At 46.1% G+C, this 19,047-nt stretch overlaps 1 protein-coding gene across 2 annotated transcripts in view; it reads left to right on the top strand.

The window, feature by feature from the left end:
• Positions 1 to 19,047, top strand: part of LOC142564377 (RNA-binding protein Unr-like) — a 47,974-nt gene that overhangs the window by 1,655 nt on the left and 27,272 nt on the right. For both annotated transcript variants that reach the window (XM_075675364.1, XM_075675363.1), the window contains exons 2-8: positions 1,464 to 1,955; positions 4,742 to 4,861; positions 6,683 to 6,779; positions 7,557 to 7,711; positions 8,550 to 8,861; positions 9,438 to 9,697; positions 15,869 to 16,034. In XM_075675364.1, coding sequence (XP_075531479.1) covers positions 1,935 to 1,955; positions 4,742 to 4,861; positions 6,683 to 6,779; positions 7,557 to 7,711; positions 8,550 to 8,861; positions 9,438 to 9,697; positions 15,869 to 16,034 — 1,131 coding nt within the window. In that variant the 5' untranslated portion in view covers positions 1,464 to 1,934. The remainder of the gene's footprint in view (positions 1 to 1,463; positions 1,956 to 4,741; positions 4,862 to 6,682; positions 6,780 to 7,556; positions 7,712 to 8,549; positions 8,862 to 9,437; positions 9,698 to 15,868; positions 16,035 to 19,047) is intronic.

Raw genomic sequence — 19,047 nt, 5'->3', positions numbered from 1 at the left:
AGTGAACTCAGTATTGTTGCTTGTTTAATAGTAGCATTAAAGGCAGTCATATGAGTCAGCTAAGAAGCTGATTCTATGAGGCATGTGCGAGTTATATGGATAGCTGTAGTAGGATCCTGATAGCATGAAAATGGTTAATGCAACTGTCAGCATGACATGTCAACAAACAAACAAAAAAAGGTGGGATTCTATGAGGCATGTGCAAGTTATATGGATAGCTGCAGTAGGATCCTGATAGCATGAAAATGGTTAATGCAACTGTCAGTATGACATGTCAACAAACAAACAAAAAAAAGGTGGGAAGTAACTAAGTATGAAGGCTCATCAACAAGGGGCAAACAAGGGAAGCCTTAGTACAGGACATGTTGCTTAGAAAAGTGCAAGGAAGTGACTTCACAAGAAGAGCATGACACACACAATGCCACTATTGACTTAATGAAAGGAAGACATCAGAGCAGTGAATATTTGTGTGTATGTGTGTGCAAGCACATTAAGTAGACAGTGCAAACATTGTGGAATGTCTTCTTTTTCTTTTTTTGCTAGCTTCATCAGGTGTACATGTTTAAGAGACTTGAATGTGTGTGCCATGATCTCTGTAATGCATTCTGTGTTTCATGCCAATAAAAAGAATGCTCAGTACGGGTCCGGCACTTAAATGCGGAGGCTTTTCTTTGTCAGGGCTCCAAAAGAGACATCCCTCTAATTAAAACATTGAGGGGGGGTTGTGGTTAGCTAGTTTGCCCAATGTTCAGAATTGATACAGTTAATTACAAGGTTATGCAAAGTTTGAGTGGTCAGACTATTTTCGTTGGCAAGGTTCTGCTGTACAACAGCTGCAAGACATGCGCCTTTATTGAAAGGTGTGTTAACATGTGCTTTAAAAGTTGCAGCAATTCTGTGCCACATGCTTTGCACTCATAAAGGGATGACACTTCAAATATGTGAAAGTTGCGGAACACTCGTATTTTCATTTGATAGTAAAGCCGATCTTGAATAGCTGTTGTTATTTGTGACGTGATAACAGAGGATGAAATTTGATGAGTTGCAGCATTAAGACTAGGTGTTATGACGTTGCTCAGACACATGCACAAGAAGTGCTGCAAGCATTTATTTTTGGCTGCACTCGCCTGCAGTGGCCGCAGTGATTGTAGAAACTGAACGAGCCAATTTCAATTGATGTCATGCATTTGTCAGCTGGTAACTCAAACTAGTTCTAGAAAAAAGTATTGTAAATTATTAAAGTTGCTGTGGCTATGCCAGTACCTTTTCTAGGGCTTGGAAAGTTTGGTTCTTCACTTAATGCAAGAAAAGAAGTTACTTCTTTTCACTCAGTAACCTTTGATCATTGAATCCACATTTATGTGCCCCTAACGTATCGTAGCCAAGAGTATCTAGTGTAACGAAATGATTCATGCACAGCTTGCTTGAGTCTTACGTGCAACATTTCTCTTTTTGTTTTTCAGCAAAGCTCACCACTAAAATAATCCAAAAATTGAAGCAAAACTCCACCACCGAAAGGCACTCACACGACAGATCTGGTCCGATTGATCCACATTCCACGGAAGGAAAGAAAGTAAACCGATTTCACCCTTCATTAGTCTGAGAAGCTGCCAAAAAAAAAAAGAAGAGGAAAAGAACAGGTTAAAAACGGTGCCGCGTCGTCCACAATTGGAAAGCTCATCAAGCAGCAGCAGCATCAGTTGTCGAATTTTCCGGCCAAAAAAAGAAAAAAAAAGCAAGTTTAAACAGTGCTCCAGTTTTTCCATCAAGAAGTTTTCTCTCTCAAAGAAGGAAAGGAAGACGAAGATACGCACTGGCAAGAAGTCCACGAACCAGCATCGTTACAGCATCGTAATCGCTAAGCCGCACAAAGCAAACACCGTTGCCTGTCTTGTCAGCTCCGGCAGGTTTTGCACACACCTCCTGGTGCCATCATGGCCAGCGCTAAGTGGCAGGTGAGTAGGGGGCATCGTCTTGCATAGTACCATCAAGTGGTACTAGGTGTGGGACATGTGGCACCGCTGAGCGGTACGTTTGTGATATGTTAGGTAGATGTAAATGGAAGCTGTAGTGGGCATGGTACCACCAAGTGGTAGCGTTGTACACTGAGTTCAGGCGTTATTGTAAGTGGTACTTATTGTGGTACACTGAGTACACATGGGGAGGCAGCATTGTCGGTGGTACCAAAAAGCAGTACTTAGTGCAGGACTTCAGTAGTAACGAGCGGTAGCATTGGATGTTCCATTGATAAAATATGTGGAGGTGGTATTGGTTATGATACCACCGAGTGGTACTACTTGTGGTACGTGTGTTGGATGTGGTACTACTGAGTCATTGCGATACATTGAGTAGATATAAGTAAACGGGGTTTGATACGGTACCACTGAGTGGCACTTAGTGTGGTACACTGAGTAGATATGGTGAGGCGGTATTGTGCCTGGTACCGCTGAGGGGCTCTTGTGATGTGGTAGGGGCAATGTGATAGTCTGAGTATGTGGAGGCAGTATTGCGCATGGTACCACAATGTGGTACTTAGTGTGGGGCTTGAGTTGTGATAGGAGCTGTTATTGGGTGCAGTGTCATTGTGGGGTGCATTGAGTAGATGTCAAGGTGGTATTGGGAATGGCACTACCAAGTGGTACTTAGTGCGGGACATGATCTACACACAGTGCACACAAGGATGGAACCAAGAAAGGGTGCAAAGTGCTGTGCCAGTCTTCCTTTGTGTTTCGTCCTTGTTTGATCTGTACGTAGATCATGGATAACCAGCTTGCCCAAGCCACCAGTCTAGTGTGAGACGTTCACTAGTAATGGAAGAGGGTTATTGAACTTGGCACCGAGTGGTATTTAGTGTGGTACTTTGAGTAGGTATAAGTGGGAGCAGTGCTGGGCATGGTACCAGCCATTAATGTCCCTAAATAAGTTTCCTGCTCCTCTACTCTTTGTACATAGAATGCCACTAGCATCTCCAAATTTCAGACCTCTTAACATGCAAGAAAAAGCAAATAGCTTCTAGATTGTGCTGTACCACGTTTGTTCTCAATAATAATTCTGAAACTGCGTTCCGTGCAGTAAATCCTTATTCATGCATATTTTGGTGTAGACCACGCTGTGTGAAGAAGCCTTGGAGCCTTTTGAGAATGCTAGTGATCAGTGTGGTTGCATAGAAATGCCACTTGATCACACTAAGCCAATCACGTACAGGCAATGGCGAGAGCGCATAAGGATGAGGAGGACAGCGATTAGATGGAAAGAATGGTGCTACTTTGAAACTTGTTATTTAGGGACCTTACCACCCTATGTTACTTAGTGTAGGGTGGTGAATTGATGCGAGACGAAGTGGTATGGTGTGGTATTGTGCATGGTACTTTAAGTAGGTATAAGTTGGGGCGGTTTTGGGCATGGTACCACTGAGTGGTACGTTCCAGATCATGGTGAGCTGGTGCAGGAACTTCAGTACTGTGTCACCACCCATCGTTCATTGAAGGAACATAATTTGCTGCTACAGTTTAAAGGAGTACTGACATGCATTTCTGAAGCTGTAGAAGTTCTGTCATGCAACAAAAGAATGGAACTAAGTGTGAAAGGTGGGAAACGTAACATTTGGTCTCGGAAGGCTTGACTGGATGTCAACATTATGATGACTTCTTGACACGGAGCAAAGTTGTTTTCACGTAGCCATCAGGTCAAGTGCACATTTCTTACCACTGTGCTCGGTTGTGGCCACTGCAGTGATTGCAGGAACATAATGGCTGAAACTGGTTTGTAGAAACATTATACAGTAAATAATATACAATTCTCTAATGTTTGTCATTGTTTCTTTGAGTGCACATTCATTAACAAGGAAAAAGTGACGAGTCGAAAATTTCATTTCAGTACTCATTTCTTTTTTAAGGTTTGGGACTGTGATGTGGCCTGTGGCATTTTGATGCTCAGTTGGATACACTCAAATTCCTCCTTGTCAAATCTCGCTTTGTTTGCGATTTCAATCAATCGGAGAGGGCTGCAACTGCCCTGCGGGCCAACCAGGGCTGACAACACTGTGAATTTGGCAATGCGGCGCATATTGGACTGTGTCTGGAATCTGCAAACTTTGTCTGGTGGGATCGATCTGCTGCGGCATCTACTGCAACATTCTTGTTATGCCACTTCTTGCCATGCTAAAATCACACATTAGTCACGGCGGTAGAAAGACGCAACTGTGATTCTGCCTGCGACGCTTCGGTGCTGTTCTGGACTCTTGTATTCGACCACATTTTGAAATTCTGCCATGTTTCAGTGTTGAGCCAACTGTACAGGACATAGCTGCCCTGTAAGGCAATCAGGTATAACATGACAAAATTTGAGTGTTCATGAGCCCTGATCTTGGACGATCACATTCTTGAGATTTCACAGGACTAATGCCAAATGCACGAGTGCCCACCAGCAGCGCAATTCTTGGTGCAGTGCCAAGCCGACTGGCTTATCATTGTTGGTCAGGAATACTGTCACTCGTCAACACACACATCTTCTGCTAGTCTCAGGGAGTCTCGTGAAAGTGGAAGCATCCCTGAAAATGATTCTTTGAGAAGACCGCCCTGTGCCTAGTAAGATTGTTCTGTTTGAGGATATTGCTCTGACACTATCGTTACCTTGCACCGTTTCCGAGCCGTGCCAAAGCTGCACATTATCCCACAGTGTCGAAAGGAAAGAACTGTGATTCCGCTTTGTGACGCTTCCTCGATCTCTGCATGCTCTGCAGGCGTCTGGCGCTCAGCAGGGGGAAGACGAAGCCGGAGACCAGGCGTCATCCGGTTCCCCCAGGCAAAACGGAAAGCAAGGGAACGCGCATAGGGAGGCCGGCATTGTTGAAAAACTCCTGGTAAGCTCTTGCGTGCCTCCTTGGGATTGATGTAGACCTTATTACTCCAATACCCTGGTCACTTGCACACACTTTGGTCACTTGCACACACTTCAAGACCGTTCAAACCGAAGGCATCGGAAATCTGCGAGCCCCGTCTGCTTGCTCAGAGTGCATTTCCATGAGCTAGCAACGTGTTACATTTTGAATGTCGTCTGCTGCTTTTTACGCCGTGGCAGATGTGAACGATTGAGCCAGCAGCAGGGCTGTGCAGACCACGTTCCTGTTGCCAGGGTGACACGCGTCACTTTTCCTTGACCCCACTCGATTTCTTTGTGCAAGTCATGTCCTTATCGCTGTAAGGCAGCAGCTAGCATGCAGCGACAGAAGAAACTTGAGATAGCCAAGCAGCTCTTGAAATGCTGTCTTAGAAACACGTGAAGTGTGCTGTTCGCTGCAGCCAAGATGCGCACGAAACAAATGCGTCAGTTATTTAAATTCACGTCAGCCAATAGGAGCACTCGGTGTATGTCACGTGACTACTGTACTGCTGTAAAGAATTGCAATGCTAGATATCCCTTTTCGCACTGGCTTTTGTTGCTTTTATTACTGCAGAGATAAATACAGCGTTGTGACTGTCTGAATCTGCATCAACAGAATGCCGCACTTGCGGGATCAGCTGTGCTATCTCGAAGCCTGATTTTTGAAGAAACACTAAAAAAGTAAATTTTTTTTCGAAGTCTGCTGCGTATTTCTTTTAAATAATTGTCCATGAGATAAAGGAAGGTTTAGGATTGCGAAATAAAATTCATTAAAGATTTGAAATGTAGATTAAGTCTGCCATGTCATTGCCACATGCCCCCTTTAATTCTGAATTTTAAACGTTTTCAGCTAATATGAACTTCGGGCGATTCAAACTTTTACGTTGTCCCAAGAGATTCGTATCATCGTGATTCCACTGTTATAGTGCATAATGGTACTCGTCATGCCGGACTCAAATAGAACCATGTTTGAGTATGCAGGATGTTCAGTTTAACCACGTGCACTCTGTGCCCCACTAGAGCATACCTGCCAACTCTTCCATATATTCCTTATAACGTTTGGGAATTCTGTCTCAATATACGATCTTATAAAGGTTTTGTAAAGTTTGATGAAAAGTACTGTTTGTTGGAAAGTTTTGCTTGTTCGTATCCAGCTGTAGCCTTCAAGCCTTTGGCGTTGGAAGTGCCCTTGGGGGATACCTGCTTCGAACAACTTTATAGTCATTCGAGTTCCTGAAGCTGGTAAAATCAGTAACGACAAAGTGGCCGAAAATGTTGCAGTGCTTTGCTTGTCAATTTGTGCTGTTCCAAGTTTGCTGCTGTTGGTGTGCCAAGTCTAAAGGTAAAATGTCATTAATGCACGGCGTGTATATCCCACGAAAGGTGGGTACTTAAGGCAAACAAAATAAAAATGTGCTATTGCGCCCTCCTATTTCTTTCCCTTTTTGTGCAGTGTCCGTGGGTTATTTACCAATTTTACTATTCACAGGTTGGCAGGTATGCTAGAAGGGAACTGGCAAAAGCTAGTTGGTAAGCGCAAATGTGTGCACCGTGGATGAAGGGTTAACGCTCAGGCTAGGAGTTAATGTTGTCTCTATACATAAAAGAAAATGTGATGCTACCGTATTTACTCGCATAATGACTGCACTCTTTCAGCATTGGCTGTCAAACATTAGAATTCTTTTTGCTCTATAAAGATGCACAGCACTGTCTGCGCATCTCATTTGTAGGGCCATCTCGTGGCAGTACATTGACGTGCACCCCACAGTACTTATTTTGCTTTGCTTTGGCTTGGCTACAGCACTCGTATGGATTCATCCGGTGCTGCGAGCGGTCGGCGAGACTGTTCTTCCACTACAGCCAGTTCACGGGAAACATTGAGCACCTGCGCATAGGAGGTGAGTCACCGCTGAGGAATTCAGGGGCTGTATGTTGTCCCCTATTCAGCGCCTTTCACGATGCCCCACAGCGTAATAAGCTGGGATTGGCCTCTCGCCATGGTTGAAGATGCAAAACGAACAGAACCGGTGCAAAGGTATTATGAAACCAGATATACCGTGACCAGATTTCATACCCATGCCGTGTGCAAGTGATTAGGCAGAAAATAAGCAATAGAGTGACCACACTGAGGAACCTTACTGAGTCAGTAACATGGCAAGCCTCTGCTTTAATGTGTTTGCCAAATAGAGAACAAAGAGTAAAACACGGCTCCTGATTTAATTCATAAGCACAAAGTTTGGACAGCTTGGCATACATTTCTAGCCCCTCTTTTAGTACAGGCACCATATATGCTTCTCGCACCATTTGTACAAGGTGTAATGCACTCTGAAAACACTCACGTGTCCTCTGAAGCTGTGACCAAAGCTTCGTGTTGTCCACCCAGTCTTCGCCTACGATACCTGCTGAAACAGATGTTCGCTGAGCCCCGCTGGGCATCATGCGCATCCATTGTAAACACCGAGGCAGCTGAGGCAATAAATGCATTGTCACCACGGGATCAAACATGGCGGCGCCCACGGGATGGCTGTGGAAAGGGTCTATAGTCTTACAGCAAAAACAAATAACAAATCAAGGTTATCGGTTGCCCTCAATTTATGCTTTAGGCTTGCTGAAATACGCGGTTGAGTGCGTTGGTGCTTGTCACACTGGTCAATCCCGTACATCTCATTGCCCAGACCCGGTGGAGTTCGAGATGACCAATGACCGAAAATCGGGAAAGCCCGTAGCCAGCGCCGTGGTTAAGATATCGTCCGAGGCCCTGTCCAGCGAGGTGCTTAGCGATGAGGTGGCAACGGGCTTCATCACGACCGAAGCCAAGGACGGTGCTGAGGTGAGTGACAAAGCATCTCCGTAGCTGTTAAATTTTGTTGCAATTCTGGGTGAGTTCCAGTACTTTCTATGGATGGCTAAATAGATAACAAGGCAGATAGTGGCCACCGTAAACAGACACTACACAGAAGAATGAGTTCAGTTTTTACTAATACATTGCACTTTCAACACTATTAAAGAAGCCACTGTTGCCATTAGAGAAGAAAAAATGGGTAGCGATGCGGGGGGGCCTTATAAGTTCCTGCAGCAGCTTGCCGTGATGGCATAGATTGTGACGCCATCTGCTTGGGCATCATTAATTTTTATTAAAAACATGGACACCATTTTAACATTCTGAAGTCTAAGTTTGGCAAGTTTCAAGAACTTTCACTGAACCACAAGAGCCCATATGTGAAAGAAAAAAAAACCTTGGAATTCGTGATGCTCCTCCTGATGTACCACCGCTGTGATTTTAGTATGAAATTGGAAGAAAGTAATGTTGGCCTTCATTTTTTCTTCTAATAAACCTTTTATGAAGGTTTAAACCTTTTTATCAAGGTTTCAAAAATTGGGAGTTCTGAAGGAACATATTTCATGTGTGTAAACTGATTTAGTGTTTCTCTTTTAGTGTCCAAATTTATTGTCAAAATTTAGTGTCAAAGATAGTCAAAATTTATCTAGAGCTCTCGACTGCAGTGTCTCGCATAGCCACTATGTTGCTGTAAGAATCTAAACCCTAACACTGAAGGAGTTACTGGAAACTAATTGAGGAGTGAATCACCTACTATACTGCAGAAAAGTGCAGCAAAATCAAGAAGTCCGAAGGTGTACAGCTGGCTCGTTTTCTCATGTGCGCCCAGGGCCGAGTGGCATACGAGAGTCGCGGCGAGTGCTTCTTCCTGCCGTACACGGAGGAGGACATTGAGGAGGGCTACACACTGCACCAGAACGACAGTGTGCGGTTTTATCTGGCCACCTGCAAGGAGACGGGCGCACCCTGTGCCAAGCGCGTGCGCCCCGAGAACGCCCCCGCCAAGGGCACTCCAGAAGCAGCCCGGGGGGCACGCAAGAGCCTGCCGTCGCCATCGCCGTCTGGACAGCGCAAGCAGGGCGTTGTCTGCGCCCTCAAGGACACGTTTGGCTTTATCGAAAGGGGAGACGTCGTCAAGGAGGTAAGGCTGTGACTCCCTGTTGCCCGAAGGCGTTACTCAGACCAGGAGCGATATTCTCGGGGCGATCACTATTGGGGACACAACCACTAATGTAATGCCCAAAGTATACGTGCTACGCTGGGTTTGATACCGCTAAATCCTTATTTAAGCTCGAGAAACTTGATGCATAGCTTTTAGCAATGCTGTTCCTTTCTATATATATATATATATATATATATATATATATATATATATATATATATATATATATATACACACACACACACACACACACACACACACACACACACACACACATACATACATACATACATACACATTGGAATAAGTTTTCCAGTTGGAGATAGTACAGCAAATCAATTAGTAATTAAGTTATAAATTAAGTAACATTTCCTTGTATTGGTTTTTGTACAAATATACTCTCCATGCTGAAAAATAAAAGCCAACAAGCTGTTTTAGCTTACCGTGACGGGGAACTGTATTCGGGCAATACGGGGTTAAGAAATTGCGACACAGAGAAGCCATGTTGGGTTCCAATGTCAAGTGTGCTGCCTCGCATTGTTCCCACTTTGCCAGATCTTCTTTCACTCGAGCGAGTGCGGCGACTTTCGGGCCCTATCGCTGGGTGAGGACGTGGAGTTCACTGTGCAACTTCGCAATGGCAAGGAAGTGGCATGCAACATCACGCGCTTGGCACCCGGCACAGTGGTCTTCGAGGACGTCGACCCCGAGCTGCTCCAGGGCCGCGTTACAGTCGTGGCCGACAGGGGTCGGCCGTCACAGGCAGCCGCCGCTGATCCTCTGCCGGGACGCATTGTCTACACACAGGGCGAGGAGTGAGTGTTGAAGAAGGATCTGATGTTTTGATTTGGTTGGCACGGGACGTGAGAGAAAACAACTACGTTAGGCTCTCTTTTGGAGTAGCTCGGATGGGTTTTCGCTCGTAGCTTGTACTACTCTTGTATGGATGAGTATTTTTCTCTTTCATGACCTGATGAGCTTACGCAAGCTCCACTGGTGTGCTTTGAATGTATAGTGCGAAAACAGTAGAATCCCACTGAGGTATATTTCATTTAAGGGACCGCAGCAAAAGAATGCATGATCTGCAAAATGCAACATCTGATAATGCTGGCCCTTGTTGCACTACTGATGAGACTGAAGGCTGTTCTCACACAAAACCTTATATGAAGGAAACAAACTACGTCGACTTTTGGTAATTCGACCTTGATGGGATCGACGAAATTGGTAGAATTATCCGGCGGGTTAAATTAAAGTGCTGAAAAAGAGGTCGAAACACGCTGATTCATTTGGCAGTATTTGCCGGATTCCAACGGGCCCGAATCAAATGTGCGCCCGCTTACAATGTGTCCAAAATAGATGACTAACATATAGATAATATTGAAGCTCCTAAACGAAGGCAAAACCTAAAGGATTTCTTTTTTCAGGAAGAATGGGCAAGGATATGTGTTGCACAGTGGAAGCCAGTTTACTAAAGTTAGCTTTGCCGCACAGTTGTATATAAAGTCAGCTTCGTTGCAATACAGCAACATTAGATGGTAAAGCATACCACCGCTGTGAACGCAGTTTTCCGCCCAATTTTCTTTGGAAAAAGGGGTGCGCATTAGAATCAGGTTAACACCATGATCAGACATAGGCGAGCTACCGTTATTGCTTAAAAATCTTTGTAGGGCACACCAAAAATAAACGTTTCCATTGGAATAAAACTTCAATGTATTCACTGTCCCCGAACTTCTGCCCAGACAGACTCTGCCAGTAAAGGAGTTGCTACTGTTGAGCCCAATTATAGTGATCCCAGATGCAATGATCTATCGGTTATAACGACTACATTTCAGTGCATTTACAATTTTCGGACCCTTCCTATGGAAACTGCCTCCAGACATAACGAACATTTTTTAAATCACCGTACCGCTACCATGAACGCATCGAACCCAGCCATGGCAAAAAAAGGGCACGCGTGAAGTACCAAAGCACAGAAGCTTGACAAAACTGGGCGCCCCGCTCCAGTCCAAATTGCTACGATGATGCGGCCGGCAAGATGAGTGAGCAACAGCCTTGCGCCGATTTCGGAAGCTGCGAAGGTCACGAATGGTCACGCGTTATCAAGGCACGCCTTCATGGTGGAGGCAGGCCGCACGCATCGTAAACAGCAGGGCGCTAGGCGTGCGCCAGTGCAATGACGGCATCGCTCACGTTTTTGTGCAATTGTCCACTTGGCACCATATGCATTGTGCCGGGTTCATCCATTTGGAACGACCATCTGTGTCTTTCCACCATGCGAACAACGGCCGCTCAAGCCTACCTGTCAGCGCTGCCCGAGCTGGCGAGAACGCTGCAGCACGCGCTGCCACCACACAATGTTTGCAAAGGATCGGCGGTTACTACACCATTATCAGAAGATCCCGGTTGGGTGCCGGTTAACTTATGTATTGCGAGACGGGCGGCCGCGCGAGCACCCGTACAAAAAAAAGGAGCGGCGCTTTCGCGCCGCGTTTTCCGGGTTGCCAGACAACATAACTCTCAACGACATGTATTGTCTCTGTTATCGCATATATAATATGCCCTTAAACTTATAGAACACTACAATAAAAATAATCTGAGTGTAATTAGACAGCAACATTTCTTTCTGAAATGTATTTATCAAGCTTAATTTCAAGCAGCAATATTGTGTGCGAAACTGCGACTATGTACCTTCCACATGCTGAGAAGCCGCTGCTTGTTTACAACCTCACATATAAAAAGGAGGGTCGGGCGCTTACTACCGTGCAGAAGAGGCGATTGCTACTATTAAGGGGGATGCTGATACTGAAGCAAGAAAAAATCTGGGTCAGGAGGTACATGTGGGTGCGGCCTGCCTGGTTGAGAAGAGAGCGAGCACCATACACTGGTAATATTATTAGCAAATTGTCTTGCCAGTATCAGCGATGAGGCGCGACGCTTCTCCACTTTAGTTATTAGGGCCTCGTTGAAGGTTGCTTTGTTCATTTTAGGTGAACACGATGCGCGAACCAACATGATGCGCGAATGAAATCACGGTAGCACATGTTTTCCTTGACGCGCGCGCCAGTTCTGCCGAGCAAAAAAAAGAAAAAAAAAAATCCGCCAAGGAGGTTCCGTCGAGATGCGCAGAGAGCAGGGCCATCTGGTGGCAAAAAAAGAACCAAAATGCCACGTGACTTACCTGAACTCTGATTGGTGGACGCGCCGCGCGACGCGTTTTTGACTACTCCGAGCAGCAGTACGCGGCGGCGCGATTTCGTGACGGATCATGCTGGGCACGCGTCAAAATGACGCGCGCGTCCCACCATCTGCGCGTCAATCGCGCCTGAAATCGCGCCATGCGGTTCCGTCTTCATCTTTCGAACGTCGAATTTTTTCGCCCAGAGCAACATGGATAACTTAATTTTACGGCTCTTATGCGGCTGACGCACAGTCGTAATGCCGATTCCATGATGCCCGAGACTTTCACAGGACGGCGGCATGCTGCAGTAGTTTGAAAAGTTTACGCTTCCGGCCAACTGGAATACTTCACTCGTGTGCAGAATACAGGCATGTCCCGCTGGTGGTAAAATATATCACGAGCTCTCGAGTAAAAAATGGTAGCTGCCCTTGCAGTTTCGAAATGATAGGCGATCGGAACTGGCCGCCGGTTTGAAAGAGCTGCACAATGCCCGAATCCGTTCTTTGGATGGACATTTCTGACGGAAGTTTGCAGTTAGGTGTGGGAATGCACTGGGAACAAAAATGACGGTAAATATTTGGTTTTCGGACCAAAGTGCTGCCAAATTGGTTATAAACAGGTTAGATTGTATTGGAGTCAACATATAGGGTTCGGGTGCGTGCACGCTGACTAGTCAAGTTCGAGATGTCCAGCGAAGCCTGAATTTAAAATCCAAATAAAGTTCGGGCTCATAGTAATGCATGGGTGCCGACCAGGACCTTCATTCGAGACTGAATTAATGGAAGTCAGCTGTATTAAAATCACGCTTAGTAAAGCTAGTTATCGCTGCCTGATGGTTCAGTTGAACTTTTGCTTTTTAGGGTCGTCGTAGCTGTAGCTTCTTTTAGTACTTAATTTGAATCTTCGATAATAAAAGCCTATATTCAAGCACTCGCTTGAATAGAGACTCTCTTTGAGTATACATGCAGCCTTGTACAGTAGAACGCCGATTATATGACTTTCTCAGGACTGCGAAAAAGCGTAGTAAAATGTGGCTGTCGTAAAATCCGAACATAAATTATGCCTATAAAAATACTACTTATTTCGCTGGACGGATTTACGAGAAACTTCAATGTTAACTACTAACATACTCTACAGGGCTTGGAAACCCAAATTACCGGAAAAGTAAATGCGATAAGAATTAATGCTGCAGTACGGGTACCAATCATGCTTTATTCAAACGAACCTTTACGGCACTCCACTGCCCACTGCCGCGATTCCCACCAGCCGGCGTGAACTTTAAATAAAGTCGGTAAGTTTCTTTTGGACCTTGTTTGATCCGTGAATCAAGAGCTTTCGCTCGAGTTGGGCAACATCCAAAAGGAGGTCATCTGCGGCGTCGCATGAACAGATGAAGTTCTGGGTGCCATCTATGTGTCGTATCACTTCGGCGAATGTGGTAGGCACAGACACAGCATCTGTGGCATCTTTGTTGTCCTCGTCCGATGTCGCAGCGATGTTGGCACTAGGCAAAGCCTCCTCAATGGCGTCATCCAGCGACACCTCACCGCAGATCGCAATCGCAGATCACCGTTGTCGCCGGCCTCCACGTACTCGGCGAAGGTCGTGGTGAGGTTTAAACCCTCGAAATTGTTGTCGGCGAAGCCTGCATTGGCCTCGAGCGGCATCGAGGCTGTTGCTTCCCCAGCAGAGAAGGCAGTCCCTCGCTTAAAGCCACAGTGCTTAAACGAGTTAGCGATTGTGCTTTGCGACACTGCGTTCCATGAACTGGCAATGAAATGCATAGCGTCGAGCACAGTGATCTTTTTTTTCAGACTCGCTGCGCTCCATGGCCGCCGTTCGACGCTGCACTACCGCTTCCGGTACCCTTGCTTGACGCACTTAATGATGATGGCATCCAGCGGCTGCAGCTGGCTTGTGCAGTTGGGTGGAAAACGTGCGATAAATCTAGGCCTCTCCGCGCTACCTTGTTGCCGATCTGCTGCTGAGAAACTGGAAGGAGAGAAATGCTTCCCCAACGCAACAAGGGGCGACGCCGCCGAGAAGAGAGGGAGAAAGTGATTGTGGAGAAGAAAAGGTGCTATTTCAGGACAGCGGGCGTCGTGGGCGGCTGCTGGTGGGGGGAGAGAGAAAAGAGACCTGCAGCACTCTTCTTTCGTCCACCGTTCCGTCCTGCGCTTCGTGAGGGTCGTCGTATACCGTATTTACACGATTGTAAGTCGACTCGAATGTAAGTCGACCCCCCCATATCGCTTGACCGGAAAAAAAAAAAAAACCGAAGGCGCATTCGATAACGAAAATTTATTAGTAGCTGACATGGTCACTGGACTACTCGTCTTCACTAGTGCTGCCATCGTCATCGTTGCTGCGGTCCCACGGCGCGTCGTGGTCCAGCGAAATTTCAAATTTGGCAAACGACCGCACCAGGACATCTTGCAGAACAGCAGCCCACGCCAAATGCAGCAGCCCACGCCAAATGCACCCAACCACACGCAGCCGTCAGGGAGGCTCTTTTGACAGGTCCGGTTGGCGTAATTTCGCAGTCTTCTGCCGCCAGCCACTCGTACTCACGGCAGAGCAGAACCTTAAAATTAAGGCGAAGGTCCGGGTTTGTTTCATGACCACGTCACACTTCACTGGCAGGGACCGATCACGCATTTCAGCGACGCTGCCGCAAGCTTAGCCTACAGCTCCGGAAAACGTCCAGACTTCGGCACGTGGGAAATTTCTCACTTGCCGCCACAGGGTGAAAATTTCGCTTCGCTGCAGTCGCCACTCTCGCACCACCCGTTTAGAAACATCGAAATTGCGGCCCGCAGCGCAGTGATTTCTTTCTTCGGTGTAAAGGATGGCAGCCCCCTTGAACGCTGCTGTGAACGAGTGCCGAAAGATTAGTGGGCCTGCAGCACTCATGACGACTGGGGAAGCATAGAAGTAGCACGTAGCCGGCAGTCAAGTGGAGCGCGTCAAAAAGTTGGTCAAACCAATGCCAATGCCTTTAAACAGAGAAAGAGAAACCCGCGAACGGTGTCTGCTCTTCCATGAGCTACCGATACTCCCCGCAAGCGCCGCCGTTCTAAGGGTGCCGCCGCAAATGGGAACAGCGGCCCTTCCATCAACTATCGACACCCCCCATGAGTGTTGCAAGACTCTCAAAAATGTTGAAAACCCCTTCCGAAAAGCAAACAAACACGCGGGATAGCGAAAAGATACGGGTAGGACCATAGAGCAAACATAAAATTGTAACTACGTTGTAGCTCTCATTGGTATCGCTTTTTTTTGGGCGGGGCCATGTTTTGGTTTCGATTGTAAGTCGACCCCCCAACTTTAGACTTTCAAATTTTAAAAAAGGGGTCGACTTACAATCGTGTAAATACGGTAACTTGGGTCGGGCGTAAAATTGCGTCCTATAATCAGGGTTTTTAATGCATTGCTTCTATGGGGACTTCGCCGGGGCTGCGCTAATCCATCGTAAAACCTGGGTCGTTGCAAAACCGGTGGACATATAACCAGAGTTACACTGTACATTGAAGGAATGTATCAAAGGTCAAGAGACAGAGTATCGCAAATGTTGGTGTGGATCAACTCCATGTTCCTTCATCTACCTCCTAATGAGTAGTGTTGAGATTGGCAACAGGGGACAATCTGAACACAGTGATGGTGATCTTTCTCTGCCGCACAACAAGTTCTGCGAAGTGACCAGTGGTGATTTAAAACTGGGAATGTATCAACAAGGTTCCTTGTTGTTTTTGCCAGAGAACTGTATGCCTACCTTTCATTCACTCATTGCGCACTGTTTTGTCCGCAGAGAACTGGAGATGCCTTATGGTGAACGTGACCCAAAGTGCGAGTACTCCCTCCAAGTCGGCGACCAAGTCCAGTTCAGCATCGCCACCGACCGCCGGGACGGCCTCCAGCGGGCCACCAACATTGAATTGCTCGACCAGACGTTTGCCAACGAGTCTCGACAAGTGGTGAGCCTTCCCGGACTGTGCCGTGGCATTGCCGAATGGCATCAGTCTTGCTGTCTTTCCTTTAAACCATGAATTGAAAGAGCTCTGTGGATTAACATGTGTTGTACTTGGCACGCAGGAGGAACTTTAAATTGTTTGTTCTTACTGAGCAGCTAGTGAAGCACCATTGTTGGGTGCAGTGTTACGGATGAGAGGTCTCTTGTCATAAGCTTTTGATATTCATCAGCCTGGTATATGAGATGTAAGGAACGAAGTGCTGTGAACTTTTTAGTTGTGCATAGTTTTATGTAACCCCATCAGAATTTTCTAGCTAGTACGGGCTTCTAGAGCTCTCCATTCTAATGACCCTTCGCTACAACAGCAGTACCTGGGGGAGGTAGTCATTCTTTTTCTATTTTTTTTTTTAATACAGTCGAAGCTTTTTATTTTGAACTCTATAGTTCGCGAAAAGCAATCATTGTATCAGCAGCTCATGAGATGTCGACTCAGCCTTCAAAACATACAAAAATTAACGACACTAGCTGGTTTTGACAGTTACTATACAACACCTTTGGTCTGAAAGTCACATTTTTAGTCTCTTCAATTCTATTCTGGACTCAGCTGCAAGTTTCTGTTAAAAACTTTATCTGAAGAACGAAATGCGGCACCATAGCTCTTTCGAAATGGCGCCTGCCTGGTTCCGATAACCGGCCATTTCAAAACTACGAGTGCAGCTGCCGCCATTTTTTTTTTTTTCAGAAGCTTGTGATACATTTTACTGTCAGTGGGACACAAATGGATTCTGCATGCAATAGTGGAGCGTTCTAGTTCGCTGGAAGCAAAAGCTGTTGTGGTGGCTGCGGCGTCAGCTGTAACTGGAAGTTAGGTTTTCTGTGTTGCTTCGGTTGAAAAATTATGAAGCTGCAAAGCTAGAACATCATTGTGAATGTTTGTCAGGGATTATGTAAACAAAGCGTCCGCAAACCGCAATCTCCCAGTAACGGCATAGAAACTGCAGACCCTTTGCAGCTTTGCGTGAAATTGGCGCGTCGTACTGCGTTCATGTGGACTCTGGCCATTTAATGTCCACAGCAATGATAAACAAGCAGCGCTTGAGGGGCTGTTAGTCCAGATTGTTTCAAATAATTGAAGTAGGCGTATAGCACACGCTACTGCATAGAAAACTGTGCAGAAATGACAGTGGAACTGTTGTACCCTCCGAGATTGCACACGGAGCCGCACGGAGAACTGCGCAAAAACTAGAGTGCCGCCGTCGGTCACACCCAAGATAGCACCAGTGCCATCATCTCGGAGGCCACAGCCACCATACTGCCTTACCAGAAAGCTTGCTGGAGACGTGCCTTGCAAGCATGCGTGGTTACCCTAGCATGGTTGAAAGCGAGTGGGTTTTCTCATGGCGTCTGAGATCCACACGCAGCACTCGCTCATCTCGGTGCCCGTATTTCCGTCGCGGTTGGAACGAGGCGGGCAGATGCACTGCTCTGCTTCGGAACTTTGTGTGCACACTCCTTTCACTGCACTAGTTTTGAAGTGCTCGTAGTAATACGACGCTGTTGAAAAGGTTTATCTCTGGGTGCAGTTTCGATGGGCAGGGTCGGAAAATCGCAAATGCAGGGAAATGTGGTCGTCATAACCGGTAAATCGTCATATCTGAGATCAATATAAGTGGGATTGACTGTACCTTTATAACAGATGTACGAGGTGTGACACAAAAGAAACGAGACTAAGTGTGTAGCTTGAAAAAAGAGTGGAGTTGGCAACAACTGTTTTGCTGACGTAATCCCACACACCTCCTCTATTCATGCCTCCAGTTTCGACGGAACCGATCACGCCAGTTGGGATTGCTGCGTCATTGAGTGAACACGTGCAACTGCATTCTGCCGGAAAAATTTCTGATGTAAAAACCGAACAGCGAATCAACATCAAGTTTCTTGTGAAACTTAAGAAATCAGCCACGGAAATATTTCAAATAATAACCGAGGCTTGTGAAGATGTAACCTCGTCTCGTGCACGTGTGTTTGAATGGCATAAGTGGTTTTCAGGGGGAAGGGACAGTGTGGAAGATGATGAACGTGCTGGGCGCCCAAGGTCGGCGATTACAGATCAAAACATTGCCAAAGTTCGTGATGTGATCAGTGGTAACCGAAGATTAAGTGTTCGTGCAGTGGCAGAGTTAGTTCACTTGGATAAGGAAGCTGTTCGACGCATTTTATTGGACGAATTACACATGACGAAGATTTTCGTGAAGGTTGTTCCAGAAGTTCTGTCCGTGGACCAAAAACAGTGCCGTAACGACGTGTGTGCGGACATAATAGAACGCATTGCAAATGAGCCAAATTTGTTGGAATATGTTGTAACATGTGATGAGACATGTATTTTTACCTAAGACCCAGAAAGTAAGCGACAGTCAATGCAGTGGAAGTCTCCAGGATCCCCAAGACCCAAAAAAGCACGCATGTCAAAATCAAAATTCAAGGCAATGTTAATCGTCTTCTTCGACATTAGCGGAATTGTAATGATTGAGTGGGTTCCCAGTGGTCAAACTGTTAATCCACACTACTACATTGAAGTACTAAAAAGACTTCGTGAAAAAAAAATTTTGGAAAAAAAGGTCACAGTTGTGGAGTGATGGATGGCTGTTGCACCAGGACAGTGTACCTGCTCACACGGCCCTATCTGTCAAGCAGTTTCTGACCAGCAAAAATATTACTGTGATGGGGCATCCTCCTTATTTACCTGATTTGGCTCCATGCGACTTTGTTTCACTTCCTAAAGTTAAATCTTGCTTAAAGGTAACCCATTTTAACTTGGTTGAAGAGGTTCAGGCAAAAACGGAGAATCTCTTGAAGGGCCTTCCAAGAACCTCATTCCAGAACTGTTACCAGCAATAGCAGCGCCGAATGCAGAAGTGTGTGAATGCTGAAGGGGAAGACTGTGAAGTGATAATGTCACAGAGAACTGATTCAGTAAGTACAATAAGTTATTGGACCAGTCTCGTTTCTTTTGTGTCACA

Source organism: Dermacentor variabilis, chromosome 11 (genome assembly GCF_050947875.1).
Source record: "Dermacentor variabilis isolate Ectoservices chromosome 11, ASM5094787v1, whole genome shotgun sequence".
Taxonomy (NCBI): domain Eukaryota; kingdom Metazoa; phylum Arthropoda; class Arachnida; order Ixodida; family Ixodidae; genus Dermacentor; species Dermacentor variabilis.
This window is presented reverse-complemented; position numbering and strand designations above follow the sequence as displayed.